This window comes from Quercus suber, unplaced genomic scaffold, assembly GCF_002906115.3.
Source record: "Quercus suber isolate HL8 unplaced genomic scaffold, Cork oak 2.0 scaffold_371, whole genome shotgun sequence".
Taxonomy (NCBI): Eukaryota; Viridiplantae; Streptophyta; class Magnoliopsida; order Fagales; family Fagaceae; genus Quercus; species Quercus suber.
Window position 1 is genome coordinate 543,690 of NW_027069823.1, and position 18,739 is coordinate 562,428.

The window sequence follows — 18,739 nt, forward strand, 5'->3', positions numbered from 1 at the left end:
CAAGTGGAGTGGCCATCAATGAGCTAGCAAGGACTCATCCAACTAGAAGCAGTGCAGCAACCACCACTCCAGTTACAAGCAATGCACCCTCCAATAGGCCAGCCAACAATAATGCAGCAACAAGCAGTGCACCCCCCAACACTTCAACATCCAAGAGGAGGAAGGGGAGTATCACAAGTGACACTTTGAATGCATCTAGGTACAGAGAAGTATTGAGTGCTAATGGGAGCCAAGCATCTGTGCATGGGCCAAGGGGATCAGCTAGTGGAATCTAAGCTTTTGTCTTTTTGTAGTCAGTTTGTATAGCTAAACTATGTGGTGCTTTTTGTAATGCTTTTGTAGTCAGTTTGTATAGCTGCACTTTTGGCATGCTTTTTGTAATGGTGGCTGAACTATGGCTGACTTATGTCCATTTTTGTATAGCTGAACAGTGGCAACTAAGTAGGGTGATATGTGGTGCAATCACCTTTTATTTTTGTTGCTTGAACAATGGCTTAATATGTATAGCTGCACTTGGATTTCATGCTGATATGTATAGCTATACTTGGATTTAATGCAGAATATCTATATTGGATTATGATTGTTGGCCGGCTATGGTATGATTTGTATTTCTGTATTATGGCAGGGAATGACCTATGTGCTTTGTGTATTTGGCAGTAATGTTGTGGTTTCTGCATTGTGCTGCAATTATGAGTACTGTGGCATGGAATGAGTTCCATTATTTTCAGTTTATGGTTTGTATACTTTTAGCTATTATATGTGTGTCCAACAGATTCATGTACATGGCAGAATTGGTAACTGCAGAATTGGTAACTGCAGTCACTATGTACATGGAATATTTGGTAACTGCAGAACAATCAAAACATCGCACACAGTTACCAAAATAAGTTCAGTCATTCAATACAAACCAGTAAACAATGAGCAATTTAGGTAAAACAACATATACAATTTAAGTTCAACTAATGAGAACTTCATTTCATTCCAGCCGAAATTACAAGGTCATTGGGATACACTTCTCCACAAAATATTGCACACTGCATATGTTTAAACACTAACAAAGAGGCATGCCAACCCTTCATACAAAAAGCATGCCAAACCTTAATACAAGGCACTTAATTTATCTACACTAGCTAATCCACCCAGCAATACACCATAACCCACCCAGCCATACACCATAACCCACCCAGCTAATCCACTAAAGCTAAAATCACACAAAGGCATATCCCACACATCATCAATGCCAAGATCAGAGACACTGTCAAACACTTCTCCCTCTTTTTGCAAGTTGAAACCTCATCCTCGAGTCTAAGAATGGTTTGCCTCTGTTTTGGGATAAGCACCTTCCCATGTGCACAAATCTCATCATCAACCCACTGAAAAAACTTGCATTTCCGACCAACCTGAAAATCAAACCCAAATTTCAAACCCAAATTCCATACCAAAATTTCAAACCAAATCACCCCAGCCCACTATAAAAACGAACTAATGAAGAAAAATTTTAAACCACTAACTTACCCAGTAATTGGGACACCCATAGAACCTTCTGCCTGGATTGTTCTCCGTCCAGGACACCACTAGAACCGGTTTAGCAGGGCTGGGACAATAGCACATGCGTGGTGCTCTCCTCCTCAGGCTTGCTGACATTGATGAGCTTGCTGACGATGATGAGGTTCCTTCCATCTCTTCAGTAGTTGCAGCAAAGTTATGGTGGCTGTGAGTGATTTAGGGCTCCTCGACCGTATCTCTTTATGGGGTGGCTGAAGGTAGTTGATAAGCTCGGTCACGTGATCGTCACGTGGGGGAAAAGAGGCAGGAACATGAGGTGGCTCGGTCACGTGAGGGTCTCGTGGAGTTGAGTGGTACACGCTGGCATTTTCTGCAATATTTTATTAGTTGGCTTTGACACCTGGCACATCCGTTTGCCACATCAGCATCTTCCATAACTGGGTTGATAGTAGGGACTATTTTAAAAACGATTTTCAAAAATCAGGGACTGATATAGCATTAAAATCAATTTAGGGACCAAATCGAGAAATGACCCAAAATGTAGGGACCAAAAGTGTATTTACGCCATTAGTCAATTGCTTGTTTACTAATCCTTTGAATTGACATAGGAATCAATATTAAATTAAGCATGTATGAGAGGTACGTGATGACACATGCTATTGGTGGATAACATGGTGCATGGGCATATTGTCCATTCATCTTATTACCCATTTAGCCTTATGACTTATGAGTCATGCATATGGGCTAGCTTCAGGGTTCCTCCATCTTCTAACAGATGGACGACCTAGATTTATTAATTATAAGCGATCGAATTGAAATTATTAGATAACATACCAGGCAATATACCGGTTTGAAGAGAACGTTTCCATCTTTGATCTCCTTTTTGGTAGGTTCTTCTTGACAAGTTCTCTTTAACAACTATTCATCGTCTCTAGACCGCACATCGTCATCATATGTGGTTTTGCAGTCAACTTTATTTTTTATACATCTCTTTTGTGAATGTTTTCAATCTCATAGATGACTACTACAAGATTAGTTTTCTTGGACATGTATATATAACATTTTTGGCAAACATACGCAAATCATACATAAATCATGACAATTTTCACAAGGTGCAATTGTAGTAGAAAAAATAGAATATTCATTATCACTGGCTTCCACCTACCTAATACTAATTAGGTGGGCCCAGCCAGTCTTATTGGATTTTCTTTTATTTCCAAATCTAGTGTATCTAAATTTGGTAAGATAGTAGAATCTGACTTTAGCCTCTTTAGTGTCTAAATTCTAAAATTATGATATAATTTAGGCAAGACAAAATTTTGGCTTCAACTTTCTCTAACGTCAAAAATTAAGATTTATTATCTTTGGCAATGCAATAATATTTCACTTCTTCTTTTTTTTTTTTTTTTTTTTTTTCTTAGCAAGATGCATTAGGAAAAAGTAGTTCAAAAATTAAGATTTATTATCTTTGGCAATGCAATAATATTTCACTTCTTCTTTTTTTTTTTTTTTTTTTTTTTCTTAGCAAGATGCATTAGGAAAAAGTAGTGAAATAAAAAGCCATAATTAATGGTATAATATATGAATATCAACCAAGATGCTATCAATATACCAATTATTTAATGCTGATCTCCTCGTGTTATAATAGGAAATGTAGTAAAGGTGTAAAACCCTTTTTTGGCTATAATTAGGATATCAATGCCATAATATATAATTATATTTGGCTTTAATGGCAAGGATCTCAAAGAGACCGGTTTGACTGGTATAGTTAATAACAATCAAGGTATTCACTACCTTTTCTTTTGTAATGCCTATATTTAAGATCATAATTTTGGTAAGGTAATTACATTTTAATGAAATTTGACTTCACCTTTCATGCAAATTAAAACAATAGGGAAGAGTGAAACCAAGAAAGAAAAGCTCTTTGACGGTAATTTCATCATAGCTTTTGAACTGGGTGGCCGAAAATTACATGACCACCTACAATTATCTCTCTATTTTCAGCAAAAGAATATTTAACATAATAAACTCCCTTTTATGTTTATAAAGCATTAGAAGAGGTTATTGTGTTTTTAGGCTTTTAACAACATGTGATAAAACCATTTGACAGGATGAGAAACGACTCGTCTTACCTCAAGAACTAAGAGTTGGGTCATGTCGTTAAGGCCTGTCATGTTCTTCCAAAGTCCGTGTCTGTCTCATGTTCAGTCTAAGCTTTACAATGAGCAACCTTTGGGTGATTTGATGGAAATTCTGAGGTTTTGTTCTTTGAAGACGAAATTGCTAAATGGGTTGCTTTCTTGGATCTTGAAATAAAGAAGGCTTAGCCTTTTGATCTCCTCTTCACTGCAAATCCAATTGTATGCTCTGTTTCTCTTGGATACAGGTTCTAGCATCATCGTCTATGAGTTTGAAGTGAGTGACCCTTTGTCATAGGAAGAGCTCAATGGCAAATCGTTCCCACAGACGGCGCCAAACTGATGATGCCAAAATCGTCAATTGGGTCACTTGTCAAATTCGAAGCATTAGACAATCTTGTAGGACCTGCAAAATAAAGGAGGGACTGATCGAAGAGACCACAGGGTTGTGCCCGGTGGGGGAGCCTCCGATGCTTAAGTTAGTACCAACCTATATATTGTGTATATAGACAGTGTTTTGTAGTAGTTTTTTGACATACCTTTACAAGTGAGACGGACTGTCCCTTTTATAGGTGATTTGGATAGCTATTACACATAATTAGAGGTGATTATTACCCATGTGTAACAGTCATCGTATTGATGGGCATTTAAGACCGATGAGTAACAATCATCATTAATGTGTTGAATGTGCTTGAACGGTTACATCTTTTGGTCTACTAATGATGCAAGGTTGTCCATATTAATGGACGACCTTAATGATTTTTAGGACTCATCAGTAAATATAAAAAAATTGTAAAAAAATAAAAACAGTTACTTTTTTTCTGTTTCTATTAAAAGTTTTTAAAAATATTTCATAAACTAATGCTCTTAGAGTATTCGTTAACTTTTCCTCTTTTTTTTTTTTTTTTATTTATTGGAATTGCACAAAGGACAAACATTGGGGACTCGCATGCCCTTTCAGGATGGGATATGTCTCACTAGAATACTATTGTGGGAGACAAGTTGTCATAAGAAAAATACAATTCTTGAAGTATAACTAATTTTCTATATTGCTCCTCAAAGATAAAATTAAATAAAAATTTCTATATAGAGGTATTATCAGCGACAAGGTTCAATATAAATCCTAATAGGCTGATCCAAAGTCCTAAGAGTTAACCCAAAAGTTTACTAAAGACCCATTTCTCATTGCCCATTTAATATCCCTATTAAAAAAGGGCCCATTATTGTTTAAGCCCATCTAGAAGTTTGACCCATTAACTTTAAACACTCCCTGCCTTGGACTCCTTGAAGGTATTTTTGTCTTTAATAACTAAGGCCCAAAGAACATATTTGCATTTTTGTAGTGTCTAACACAACTTGGCCATGGAAGCAACGTTTCTGGGTTTAGCTAAATAAAGACCAATGCCTGGCTTATTTTTTTTGGTCTGTTAACTTTATCCCACCAAGTAAGGTCATTAATTTAAAATAGATCCATTCTATTATTCAAATTAAATATTATAAATATAAAAATATATCTGAGTGTCATGTCATCATAAATTTTAAATTTCATGCTACCCTGTACATAGAGATAAAGAGGATATTGTTCTGTGAATTTTATTTTATTTTTAATTATTATTATTTTTCATCGCGTACCCTTGCCATTACATTTACATGTGACCATGAATTGAAACACTTGACGTGTTGGAATTTCTCTGTGCTTACAAATAGTATTTGAATAAAACATCCGGGGAGAATTCAAACAAGCACTGATGTGTATTACCAAAAAAATTTTTTTTTTTGTTATCTTAAAACATAATATATTTTCATTTTTTTGATTGGTTAGATGTCTCACCTATCACAATAAATGAAACGAGAAGAGTAAAAGCTTTCTAGCTGTCTGGCCAATACTAATTTAACCAATGTCAAATTACATTATTTAGTCAGCTATAATGAACTGTCTGGCAATCTATCAAGCTTGGTATGTGCAAACAGTTAATCCAGTAATCATCAATCCATTTCAGAATTTAAAGGAGCTTATTTGCCAGCAGTGGTTTCAAAATGGATGAACCTGAAGCTAAGTACCTAGGACTCCCTATATTCTTTAGTATAAATAAAATGCAGTTTTTTAATTTTTTTATTATTATTATTAATGTGGTAAAAAGGATTTAAGCAAGAACTTGGGTCGGGAATGCTAAGGTATTAACACAGGCCAGAAGAATTAATCTACTGATTAATTCTTTCATACATGCCAATGTATCCTATGACACCCCTTTTTTTCCCCAGATAACTATAGCTCTTCCTAAATCTATTTGCAAAGCCATTGATGCTTCTCTTAGAAATTTCATGTGGGGAGCTAAAATAGTGGAAAGGGATTGCATGTTATAATCCTGATCTTCAATATGCAAGCGCAAGCAAGTTGGGTGGGCTTGGCTTAAGGAGGACTTTAGACTTCAATGAGCTCTTTTATACACACTAGGATAGATAGCTACAGTTGAAAGAGATGCTTAAGGGGTTCCTTTGGTTTGAGCTAAATATCTAAAGGAAATTTGTTTTTAAAAGCCTTTAACCCAAAATCATGCTCTTGGCTGCGAAAAGGTATATGTAAGGGACCTCATGCAACCTGACAGGCATAAATGGGATTTTGAAAACACACCAATCTCTTAGGAGAATTCACCTCTCCCCCTTCATTACTCAGGATAAATTGTTATGAACCTCTCACAGCTGTGGAAGTTAATCAATTAAATCTAAGCCTCGGCTAGCAGACTTAGGCCCTAAACAAGCTTGAATGGAAACACTTGTGGAAGCAAAAAAACTCATGAAAGGCTTAAATTATTGTTCTGGTGAAAAGTATGGGACATCCAACCTGCCAAAAAAAAATTTTCAGCTTCAAATGGGGTTTAAAAGACACCCAAGTGTCTTTTCTGTCTTTTTTTTTCTTTTTTCCCTTTGTCAGTGCTCCTTTATTATTATAACATGGTCTCATACCATAAGGTCTTTGAATTTTGCATCAATTAGTTCTCAACCTATTTGTAAGTAGATTAAAAATACTTTTCCTATTAGGCATTTTCAAATCAATCCAGAAGAAGAGAAATTTATGCTTTGCAGCAATCTCTTTTGATAGAATGTGGTGGATCAGAAACCAAAATCTTGTTTAAAATCTAACCCCTGACCCTAGAGAAGCTGCCCAGCTTATAAACAAAAGCTTCAGTTAGCATATGAATAGTTAAGATGCTCACATCAGATAAAATCAGTTGCTGGATTCCACCCTAACCAGTTTGGACCAAAGTGAATTTTGATGCTGCAACCCATCATGATTTAGTTTCTGCAGTAGTGTGTTGTTGAGATTATAATGGAGATTTTATTTACGCAGAGTTCCAAGTTTCTTGTAATACCTCTACATATTGAAGCTCAGGCAACTCTTTACAAAAACCCAGATATCTTATTTTCGAAGGCGACACTAGCAATGCAATTAGCACCTCAAACTAATAACAATTTAACTAAAACATCACCCTTTTGCATATCATGTTCCCAAGAGGTTCAGATGCTTCATACAGCGAAACAAAATCATTATTATAGCAATACAATAATGAAGGCAGATATGCAGGGGTCAATCAAGTACTGATTGTTTCATGCACATAATGAACTATGTGTCAACACCAACATAGTTCCGACTTGCACCCGTGGAGGTCCCATTGGTTCCAATTTCCAACCTCTCTGCATTGGTTGTTAAATTAGGGACTATCAGTGACTCACTCCAAGCTCAGTAGCCCTCTATTTAACATGGGAACTAAAATAGTGGCATAGTGGTTTTACATTCATGTTCTCCTATTTTTACTATGAGTACATCCTAGAAATTTCTTTCAATTAATTTTGATGTGTTTCTTGTAAGAAAACCAGATTGTGCCTTAATAATATTATAATGTAATATATATATATATATATAGGAACAAAGTAACAAAGGAAAACATCCAAAATTTGATCATTTGGTAAATACCTAATGAAAGGATACAACTTGGATTAGAAATTAGCAAAGATACTGTTAGCTGTCAAGATGTTCACTGCATCAAGTAAATTTCAGCGCAACAACATTAAATTTCACTTTTTTTTGGTAAGGATAAAAAATAATTCCAAGTAGGACCCGGCAGTGGCAATGACAAGCTAATTTATGAACTCATCCATTGACAAGTTTTGAGAAAGAAACAAGGAAGATATAGTTTATCAGACTCTAGGATTTCGAATGTAAGATTCGGATTTTGTTGCCAAAAATCAGGTTGTAAGATATTAAGGCCTTTTGGGAGACACATTATATCTAAATCCACAGTGTTTGATACTACTAATTGAACTTGTGTTGAATTTGTTGATTAGATGTGGGCTAAAGTTTTTATCATTATGAACAGTGCATATGGCAAAATTTTATAGTTTGTTTTTTATTTAGATGGGTGAGTTAGATTTATTGAAACAAGAATCACAATATAAGAGGTTCAAAATAAGAAGCAAAAACAGAATCAACACAGCAAACACTTACCAAACATCAAAACAAGAACCCGCAATGAACTAGGCAGCAACACAACAACAAAAACAACACAAAACAGAAATGGCAGCACGACACCAATATACAACATCTTAGTCTTTAAAGGGAGTAGAGGACACTCCCCAATCTGAACAAAGAACCTTGTTCATAACAGTTTTCTAATTTGTTTTCTCTTTGCAAGAATAAAGGAAACACATACATATCTATTTTTTCATAGGTCAAATGTCATATATATTTACATATAGTTTACTCTTTCACAAAGCATAGCAAATGTCATTATATATATCTTTTAGCCACGTCAAAGCCATTACATGCAAGCATACCAACGAAACACTTGGCATACTTAAACCACTCTAGTGCCAACAAATACATTTCAAATAAAAATTATTCTTTGCGTAGCATGAGGTTAAGAGGTTCATCTGCTTTATATAGAAAAGACAACACAATTGCAACAATACAATAACAAAGGCATCAATACAGGGGAGAACAACTATTGATGTTCTGGTTGGTTGAGCACTTGAAAATCCTTGAAACATTGGCATTTGAAGCCTGACAGTAAGAATAATTGCAGGATAAATAATAAATAAAATGTAATATAAAAATTTTAAAAATAAAATGGTATATAATATGTGAAAGGGGGAAATGCAGGCTTACCAACTGTAATTCGCAGGCAAGTAAAACTTGATAGCTCAAATTTCTTTCCTATCATAATAAAAACTTGGTAATGTGAATTATAACAATAGTAAAAGAATTTTCTACAAATTTAGTAATTTGAGTAATGTTTGTTGTCCAATTATTACTTCATTCTACTCACAACGATATTTGTAAAATTATTTATTAGTTTCAAGCTAATTGGTACAATAGAAACAGTTTAGATAGAAATAGTAGTATAAGAAAGAGGAACAAACAGGGAAGATTGAAAGATTACAGTAACTATTTGGGCTGTTTTCTTTTATCTAAAATTTTCGTTGTGATACCAAACAGAAACGATTTTTTTGATCTTTCTTTGTAACGTAATATTTTATGGTTATCTTATCTCTATCACAAGCTAAAAGATACTGGGTTGAAGCTGTTTGGTGACACAAAATGGCTATAATTGTATGTGTGAGAGACTTTGGTAATTTACCATATATGTAATAGTCTAATGGAAAATTGGGTGGGGACGTACCTGTAATTTTCTGAAAGTGGTGTGGGCACTTTGGTCCTCCACGAATCACCTTTGTAGATGCTTCAACAATTCTGAATCGCCAAGGTTGTAGCTTTTGTAGTATTGTCCATGAGTCCTATACCAGAAAGTGACAGAGGGAATATCCTTGACTATCCCAAAATCAGGGCCTTCATCTGGTTGTAGACTAAGAACGAATTCGGTCGGCATTTCTTCAAATTCCAGATTTTTGAGGCTTTTCAGATGGTGGATGCCAGAGGGCACCTCCTTCAGCTGTAGGCATTCTCCAATTACAAGCATTTCAAGAAGAGGTAGGGCACCTTCATCTATTATCAACCTATTCAATCCTCCCAAATTATGAAGCACTAGAAACTTGAGTTTCTGGAATCCTCCTCCCTCAATATGTAATTGCTCACCTCCGTATCCATCAAGAAGCTGAAGACGCATCAAATTAGGCAGAGCTTGAAGGACCTTTAATGGATCTTCCATTAATTTTGACCAGTATAAATCAATTCTCAATATCCTCTCGAGTTTGGGAATCCATTTCGGAAACTTTTCTAGCCGCCAAGATAGGTAAAGAGTTTGTAAGAGGGTTGGAGGAGAAGACATTGATTGTAATTCAAGAACTTCTTTCTCACTTGTTGCGTTGATTTTCAATGACCGAAGGTGGCTCATTGTCTCTAGCACGGTGCACAAAGCTATCCCATTTTCTCTCTTCAATTTAGCGATCTCTAACTTCCTCAACTGTCCCAAACTCCCCAATTCTGTCATAAGGGCATTGTTGTTGGCTTCAATCTTAGAAAGCTTTTGTAAGGATTGTAAATGCCTAATGCCATTGGGTATCTTTACTGCTTGTCTAAAGCCAATATTGAATTCTACATCGTTGTCTTGAATGTATGCCGCGAGATACCGTAGCTTATGGAGCCTACTGATCTCTACTGGTAGTTCAGACACAAGGGAACGTTTCAAATCCAAAGTCTCTAGGTAGTGCAGTTTACCTATCGATTTAGGAAGCATTTTCACTTTTGTATCTCTAAGGCTTAAATATCTTAGATGCAATAGGTTTCCAACTTCTTTAGGAATGTAATCAATTGGGGCACCTTCAAAATCCATTGTTCTCATGAGCTTGAAATTTGCAAGACAAGTAGTAAAAAAAGAATTGGGTACTTTGTCTAACCCAAAAATAAGAACAGAACGAGTTTGGGAATTAGAAATACTCTGCAATGGAGTATTTACATTGTTCGTAATTGAGAGATGTCGAGCAATTTTGTCAAAATTTGAGTAGTTTTGAATTGAGACTAAACAAAAATTCAACTCCTCTGACCTTGAAAGAATGATCTCACGTAACATATCATGAACTCGACAAAATCTAGTTTTGCCAACTACATCGAACACTGCCACTTGAACCAAGCTTCTATGAATGAGTTGATTCAAGTAGGTTTGTGCAAGTTCTTCCAATGTTAATCCTTGCTTTTCTTTTACAAAGCCCTCAGCTATCCAAAGTCGAATTAGTCTTGCACAATTTATGAAGTGATCCTCTGGAAACATACCTAAATATAGGAAACAAGCTTTGAGGTAGTAAGGTAAATCATGATAACTAAGAGATAGAATTTTAGGGATACTTCTTAGACGTGAATTAGTGTCTAACTCCAAACTAAGACTATCAAGCAATTTACTCCACTCAGAGACATCCTTGCCTTTGCTTGACAAAAGGCTGCCTATAACCACAATTGCAAGTGGCAAACCTTCACATCTTCCAACTATTTTGCATGATAGCCCAACTAGTTTAGGGGGACAATTGCCCTCTTCAGCTTGGAACGCCTTCTTGTAGAATAGTTTCAATGCTTCATCTGTAGGTAGAGGTAAGTGCTTGTGCACATAGCAAGATAAAGATCCACTATGAGTGGGAGCAACATCCTCATTTCGAGTTGTGATTACAATTCCACTACCTTTGTCATTATTAGGTAAGGCAAGTTTTATATGTTCCCAAAAATCCATATCCCATAAATCATCAAAAACAACTGCATACCTTTGTTCAAGTAAATAATTCCGCAATACCTCAATGAGCTTTACCTCTTCCATTGTGTTAATTTCTTTAGGTGCAAACTCCTTCCTTGCCTCATAGAACTGTTTTATCATGTTTCTAAATAGCTCTTCCATCTTGTATGATTTAGATACAGTGATCCAAGCACGACAGTTAAAGTGTGCAACCACCTTCTCATTATCATACACTTTCTTGACAAGAGTAGTCTTGCCAACACCACCAATGCCGACCACTGTAATCACAGTGCCATTAGATGGTCCTTTTACTAGCCAGTTTATCAATTTGTTCCTATGAGATTCAATGCCCACAACCTCAGTTTCCTCAATGAAATGAGCTACAACTCGAGGGTCATGCCATGGAGCACTTCCAGTGTCACTGCTAGGTTCCCTTTGATCTATAGCGTTAAAGTGAAAACCTACAGCCATCTCTCTCTTTTCCTTGAGATTGTTGCTGATATGTTGAATCTTAGAGGCTATCACATATCTTGCTTTCAATTTTACGGTAAATTGAAAAGCCTTCTCGAGAAAATGGAAGCATTGCTTTCGCCTGTAAGGTTGTTTTACAAAATGAAGTATGTATTCATCAATGACATCTTCTATTTGAAAAGCTTCTTCCCTCACCTGTTTCACCCAAGTTTTCAAAACGTTGTTCGCCTCTTCCTTCTCAGCCCTTGTATCTGCATCCTTCAGGAAAGACTGAATCATCTCCAATTCACCTTTCATGCTTGCAACTTTGTCATGAATACCCTTCATCAATCTTGCTTCTTGGACTAAAAAAGGGACCAAGTTCTCCATAACTAAGCCGACTGCACTTTCTGCCATTTCTCCTCCCTTATTAAATGGCCACTGTAAATTGCAAATGAACCAACTCAGTGCCAAATGAAACAAAAATAAAATCAAAACTGAAATAAATTCGCCTACGTTTTACACAGTATTACTTTGTGAGTAGGAGCGTCACAGTACTTTCCCTCGTGAGCAGAAAGGTCAAGGACCATAGTCTCCTTAATAACTTTACAAACACACACGGAAACATATGTTACGTAATAAAAATGATAATTATTGAATTTAATTATAATCGTAATTAAGTTTTTATTTAAAATATATATATATATATATATAACACATAAGAAATAGTCAACAACAAATCTAATTCCTCCATAAGATTAATAGTGTAATTATCATGGATGGGTTAGTAAAAAGCCATATGTAAACTAATAAATTTTAATAATAGAATTGAAAGTAGACAACAAAAAAGAACAAAATTTACTTCAAGTTTTGTATAACACTATTTGTTTCAGTAGAAAACCTTTTGTAAAGATAGTTTTCCATATTTTTCAGTGTTTAGTAGTATAAAAAAATTGGTCAATGAAAAATTATCTTTAGTTAACAAAAAACCCAAACGAAAAATAAGGCTTATTTTCTTTAGGTTGTTTTCTAGAAAAAAAAAAAAAATCAGAAAACAATCTCTCTCTTGTGCACTTCATCACTGCTATAAATATTCTATTCTTTTGTGCACAAGAAACAAAAATTGATTTCATACTTGGTTGGTCATAGAACAAAAATATGATTATTTTATTGTGAAAGTAGCAATAAGATAATCGTATTCAAGCCTTTTTCAGCTGGGATTAAAAAAGAAAAAAGGTTCAAGGTGTTCAAATTTTTATTTTAATGAGCTCAAAACAAAGATTTATAAAAATTTATATATAACTTGTTCTAAAAACCAGGCCAGGCATTTGAACCCCTAGGTTGCATGAACAGCCACCCCTGTGTTAGGAAGCAACGTATTTATAAAATGAGTGTAGTTGAAATGTGAATATTAAGATGGATAAGTGAATTTTTTTATTCTTTTGAGAAAGTGGATAAGTGAAAATACATTATAGGAAACTTGATTTTCCTTACAACCATAGATTATGGTAAGATTTTGTAAGAGTGTACGCTATGGAAAAGCTTGGAATAGAGTTTGCTATGCACAAAGTTGGGAGACCAAATCAATCATCAATATCAATATATATATATATATATATATATATATAATATATATAAAAGCAAAGATCTCATGCGAGAGAGCATGAGATTTTGCCATATGATGCACTCTATAAAAGAATTGAAATACTCTTAAGCCAAATCAGAGATAAGAATAAATTTAAAAATAAGGACTCTTTACTTCTTTTGGTTCAATGTTTCAAGACTAATTTTTATTAAATTTTGTATTCAATGTTTTAAGACTATCATTTGTTTCATTTGGTTGTTTCAAGACTTTTCCTCTTTCTCACACACAAAAATCTCTTTGTATTTCCATTTACCCTTCTAACTTTTGCTCCTTTATATACACATGCCCACAGCCCTTGGCTTCATGCTATCCCATCTCAAAAACACTAAGACAAAAAATGATACCATTTACCTTCAAACTTTCAACAACACCTACGTAACTCCAACATTGTAGTACTATTTGATCCTAACCCGTATGAGTAGGCTTTGACCAAGGAAAGGGGCTTGGGTTTTATTTAGTGATGGTAGAATACGTTTTTGATGTTATAGTCGGACATTATGCATTTTGTGAAGTTTGTGATTCGCTTTGAGTCTTTGATTGGATGTTTGAGATTTTGGTTTGGGAAAGTCATAATTGTATTTTGTTTTAGAACTAAAGAAAAATTCTAATTGATTATTTATGAAGTTAGTTATTTTTTATTCTCTGTTAGAACTCATAATTTGTAAGTTTCTTTGTATATTTTTTACTGCTATTTTGTGTAGTATGAGCCATAGTGATAAAAAATAAAAATTATTGATAATTTCAAAGAATTTTCCACTTTTTTAAAAAAAAATTATACGAAATCCCAACTAAAGACAATTAAATTTTGATAAAATCTTATTTTATGCTTTAGATTCTTTTCTAAAGATTTCAAAATCATTTAATCAAATTAAAAATAAAATCTATTTTAACGGTAAATATTATAATCTGTTATGGTCTTATAATGTTATACAATTTTTTAAAAATAAAATATGAATTAAGAAAATCAAGTTTCAAAGTATTCAACAATATTGTAGGCAAACATAAATATGATTATACAAGAAAAAAGTATTATATGTAGGCCATAATATATATAAAATTGATTTCAAGTTTCAAACTCTTATCAATATCGATATATATATANAGTTTTTATTTAAAATATATATATATATATATATATATATATATATATATATAGGTCCTTAACATAACCACACATGTTTCAAATAATTTTAAGGTTTCTAGAACTTGACTTTCTCTAGTAAATTCTAGATAGGTTATTGGATTGTTGTTAATAACTGTAGTACACTCCAGAATTTACCTCTTTTTCGTATTAATTTAGATGTTAATTTTTGGGACTAGGAACAAACCTAGCGATTTGGAGCTTTGTGCTTTAAAGTTCAAGGCAATTGCCCCTAGATCTTACTGACTCTGTTGTTTTGGCCATGGTGGTTGTGGATGTAAATTAAGGTGTAAAGTCGAGTATAGCACGTTCTTTTGTTGTACAATTTTTTTTTTTTTTTTTTTTTTGAGAAATAAACTAATTGCTAAACATACACGCACACTTTAATTACATCCTCTCACCAAACTCAAACACATTACTTAACTCAAAGTATCACTATAAAAGGGCTTAACTCTCGTAGTAGTAGAGTGAAGTTTTTTTTTTTTTTTTTGAGAAATAGTAGGGTGAAGTTTTAAACAATGGGAAAGAGTTGTACAATTGGTTAAACTAGTTGTAATATGTGTGATGTGTCATTGTGTCAAACAGTTTAAGAAAAATATATAACATATTTTAATAAATATCCATAAGTAAAATTCATTAAAGAATGTCTAAAAAAAGATTATACATCAATATTTTTGAAGAAGATAAAAGGTAATTTAATAAGAATTTGTTCAGTTTTGGTTCGTTTTATTTAAGTAAAATTGTGATTTCTAATTATTTTTAACTGAAATATAACAAAAACCCAGTTATATAAGTTGATGAGGAAAAATATAGACTTTCTTGTAACAACATAGAGAATAGTCAACACACAATCTAATTCCTCCGATATATATATATATATATAAGTAGAGACCTTATGCGAGAGAGCATGAGGTTTTTTCATGTGGTGCACTTTATGAAAGAATTGAAATACTCTTAAACCACATCAGATAAAAGAATAAATTTAAAAATAAGGACTCTTTATTTCTTTTGGTTTAATGTTTCAAGACTAATTTTTATTACATTTGTTATTCAATATTTTAAGACTACTATTTATTTCATTTGATTGTTTCAAGACTTTTTCTCTTTCTCACACGCAAAAAACTCTTTGTACTTTCATTCACCCTTCTAACTTCTACTCCTTTATATACACATGCCCACAGCCCTTGGCTTCATGCCGTCCTATCTCAAATACACTAAGACAAAAAACGATATCATTTACCTTCAACTTTTCAACGACACCTACATAACTCCAACATTGCAATACTATTTGATCCTAACTACTATGAGTAGGCTTTGACCAAGGAAAGGGGCTTGGGTTTTTATTTAGTAATTAACGGTAGCTTACAATTTTGATGTTAAATTCGGACATTGTAGATTTTGTGAAGGTTATGATTTGCTTTGAGTCCTTGGATGTTTGAGGTTTTGGTTTGAGAAAGTCATAAATGTATTTTGTTTTAGAACTAAAGAAAAAGAAAAAGAAAAAGAAAATTTCTAATTGATTATTTATGAAGTTAGGTATTTTTAAAACTCATAATTTGTAGGTTTCTTTGTAGATTTTTTACTACTATTTTGTGTAGTATGAGCCATAGTGATAAAAAATAAAAATTGATGATAATTTCAAAGAATTTTCTGCTTTTTTTTTAAGGATATGGAATCCCAACTAAAGACAATTAAATTTTGATAAAATTTATGCTCTAAATTCTTATATAAAGATTTCAAAATTATTTAATCAGTTTAAAAAATAAAATCTATTTTTGACGGTAAATATTATAATTTGTTATAGTCTTATAGTGTTATACAATTTTTTTAAAATAAAATATGAATTAATAAAATCAAGTTTCAAAGTATTCAACAATATTGTGGGCAAACATAAATATTATTATACAACAAAAAAAGTATTATATATAAGTTTTAATATATATAAAAATGAATTCAAATAAAATTGTAAAGTAATATGCACATCACGCAGGACATCATCTGGCTCCATTAATGTTGCCAAGCGTTTCTAAAAAAGCCCTGTACATCATGTTCATAATGTCTATGGTGGTAATATTTTTCGCACAGGTGAGCTCTGAGGATTGCCACAAGCACCAGCTTGGCCAGTTCCCCAGAATGGATAACCCACATCTGTGATCTCCCCGCAGTTGAACGTATTGGTACTACGACTTGAGTACCAATCATCAAATCAGTACATAAAGACACAGGAAGCTCCACGAAAACCAAGGTTGTGACAAACAAAGAAACAAGAAAAACTATAAACCATGAGAAAAAATCTGGGAATTCATTTTGGTGGTGAAAATATGTAGAGAAGTGTGTTATTGATTAGTAACCTGAGTTTGATACATTGGTTGTTTACTAGGAATATACATTATATATATATATATATATATATTAAATTATTGGTCAGAGGTAAATCCTACGAGTTTTCTTCCTCTGACCAGGCCATTGATTTTTTAATTACTTGATAAACAAACTATATTTATTTACTTTTTTTTATTTGTTTATAGGTTTAGATAATGGGTGCTTTTAAGATATTAGTTAATATGCTATTTTAAAAAAGTTTAATACTATTTTTATGAGAATATAAAAAATTATTAAAAAAAATCAATTACTATTTTTCTTAAAAAATTATTTAAAAAAAAAAAAGTTCTAAGCAATACTCTTATTAAGTCTTAATAAACTTTTTCCCTTTGTTTATTGTGGCTTGAATTGAAATCATATTTATTGAAGGGTCGGTTAATGTGTGCCCTTAGGGCACACATTAAACTTTTCACTTTTGGAAATTTTTTCTCGGGAATTAAAAAAGCTGTCAATACTTTTTCAATTCCCGAGAAATTTTTTTCCAAAATGAAAAATAATGTGTGCCCTTAGGGCACACATTAGTAAAATCCTTTATTGAATAATGTGCGCTATATATTATATATATATATTACAGCGGGACACTTTCACACTATCGGCACCTTCAAAGGAGAGCATGCAACATCCCACTTGCCACTTGCAAGAGTGGGTACACGTTATACATTGTTCTGACAACGCAAACGTGTCTTAGTAGTCATTTAATTGGAATTATTTTTTTAGGTTATCATCTTGATTAATGTGTNTTATTTTTTTTTTTTTGAGAAAAGAATATACATTATATATATATATATATATATATATATTATATATTCATTAATTTTGTTAGATTAAATGAATAAATTCACCGTCTCCTATTAGCTTAGGAGAGTCAATAATTTGACAAATTTTTTAAAATAGCAACAGTGGAAGGAAGTTAGAATTATAATTATTTGAACTATATAACCTTGCCCATTAAAGTGATTCTATCCTAACGTGCCCACTAAATTGAGTAAGGAAGAATTTCAAATGTAACCATTAATGATGTAATAAGCCAAAAGATGCAAAAGAAGAAATATCCATTGTCACGATGTTTTTGATCATTTTAAAATCAGATTATTATAAGAAATTTTGCAATTTCGACTCAAGTTCTTTACTAACAATTCAAGAAAATTAGTAATGAAATGGGCTCGATTACCACGCTAAGAACAAATAAAACAAAATAAACATTTCGAGGTAGTTCCAATAAAAAGCATCAGAAATATGAAAGTACCTACTCTTTGAATTGCAGTTCTGCTCTTTAAATGGCACTTATGTTTCTCCTTAAGTAGACAAAGCAGCAATTTCAACCTGACCATAAATGAATGTTAGTTATTCCCCACATAATGTACATGCATGTCTAAAGCTAATCTTGCAAAAGAGCATGACATCTTACATTACAAAATTCACTTAAAATGGAGTTTTCTTGTATGCTCAGGGCTTAGAAATAGAGTCCCAAAGATTTGTTTTGCTTTGCAAGAGATCACATCTATGGCTAAGGATGTTTGAGGGAGAAAAGGAAAAAAAATATAAAGGCCAGAGATTGTGCCATTGATTTAGGGTAAAGGAATAGCAATTGGTGTTGAATATGAAACTGTATGGCTAAGATTGGTAATCAAGTTAAAGCCATAATATCAACACAACTATGAAATTTTTGAGGTGGTTCTTAAAGTTGCTAGCAGAAAGTTTATGTAGCAAAATTTATAATAGAAAAGTCCAATCAAATTTGAATAGCACGTGGTCATGTAATTAAATTATTGGTCAGAGGTAAATCCTACGAGTTTTCTTCCTC

The 18,739-nt window shown here is 33.2% G+C and overlaps 2 protein-coding genes across 10 annotated transcripts in view; both read right to left on the reverse strand.

Annotated features, from left to right (window-relative positions):
- Positions 1 to 1,187: 1,187 nt before the first annotated feature.
- Positions 1,188 to 1,680, reverse strand: LOC112036376 (uncharacterized). Its single transcript, XM_024069179.1, has 2 exons — positions 1,516 to 1,680; positions 1,188 to 1,400 (listed from the first exon to the last, which is right to left on the reverse strand). The coding sequence occupies exons 1-2, from the start codon at positions 1,678 to 1,680 to the stop codon at positions 1,188 to 1,190; spliced, it is 378 nt and encodes a 125-aa protein (XP_023924947.1).
- Positions 1,681 to 8,236: 6,556 nt separating this feature from the next.
- The window catches only part of LOC112036377 (disease resistance protein RPM1-like), a 69,730-nt gene continuing 59,227 nt past the window's right edge, over positions 8,237 to 18,739 (reverse strand). For 5 of the 9 annotated variants that reach the window (XM_065760531.1, XM_065760530.1, XM_065760534.1 and 2 more), the window contains 3 exons: positions 18,186 to 18,258; positions 9,323 to 12,208; positions 8,237 to 8,703 (listed from right to left, as the gene is read on the reverse strand). In XM_065760531.1, the coding sequence (XP_065616603.1) occupies positions 9,368 to 12,184 (2,817 nt within the window). In that variant the 5' untranslated portion in view covers positions 12,185 to 12,208; positions 18,186 to 18,258 and the 3' untranslated portion in view covers positions 8,237 to 8,703; positions 9,323 to 9,367. The other 4 variants (XR_010623840.1, XM_065760528.1, XM_024069180.2 and 1 more) reach the window with 4 other exon arrangements.

Excerpts from the sequence above, each read along its gene's own strand:
- LOC112036376 (XM_024069179.1), bottom strand. The coding sequence starts at position 1,680 with ATGGAAGGAACCTCATCATCGTCAGCAAGCTCATCAATGTCAGCAAGC. Across the intron at positions 1,401-1,515 it reads ATGGGTGTCCCAATTACTGG|GTTGGTCGGAAATGCAAGTT; the intron begins GTAAGTTAGTGG and ends TTTGATTTTCAG.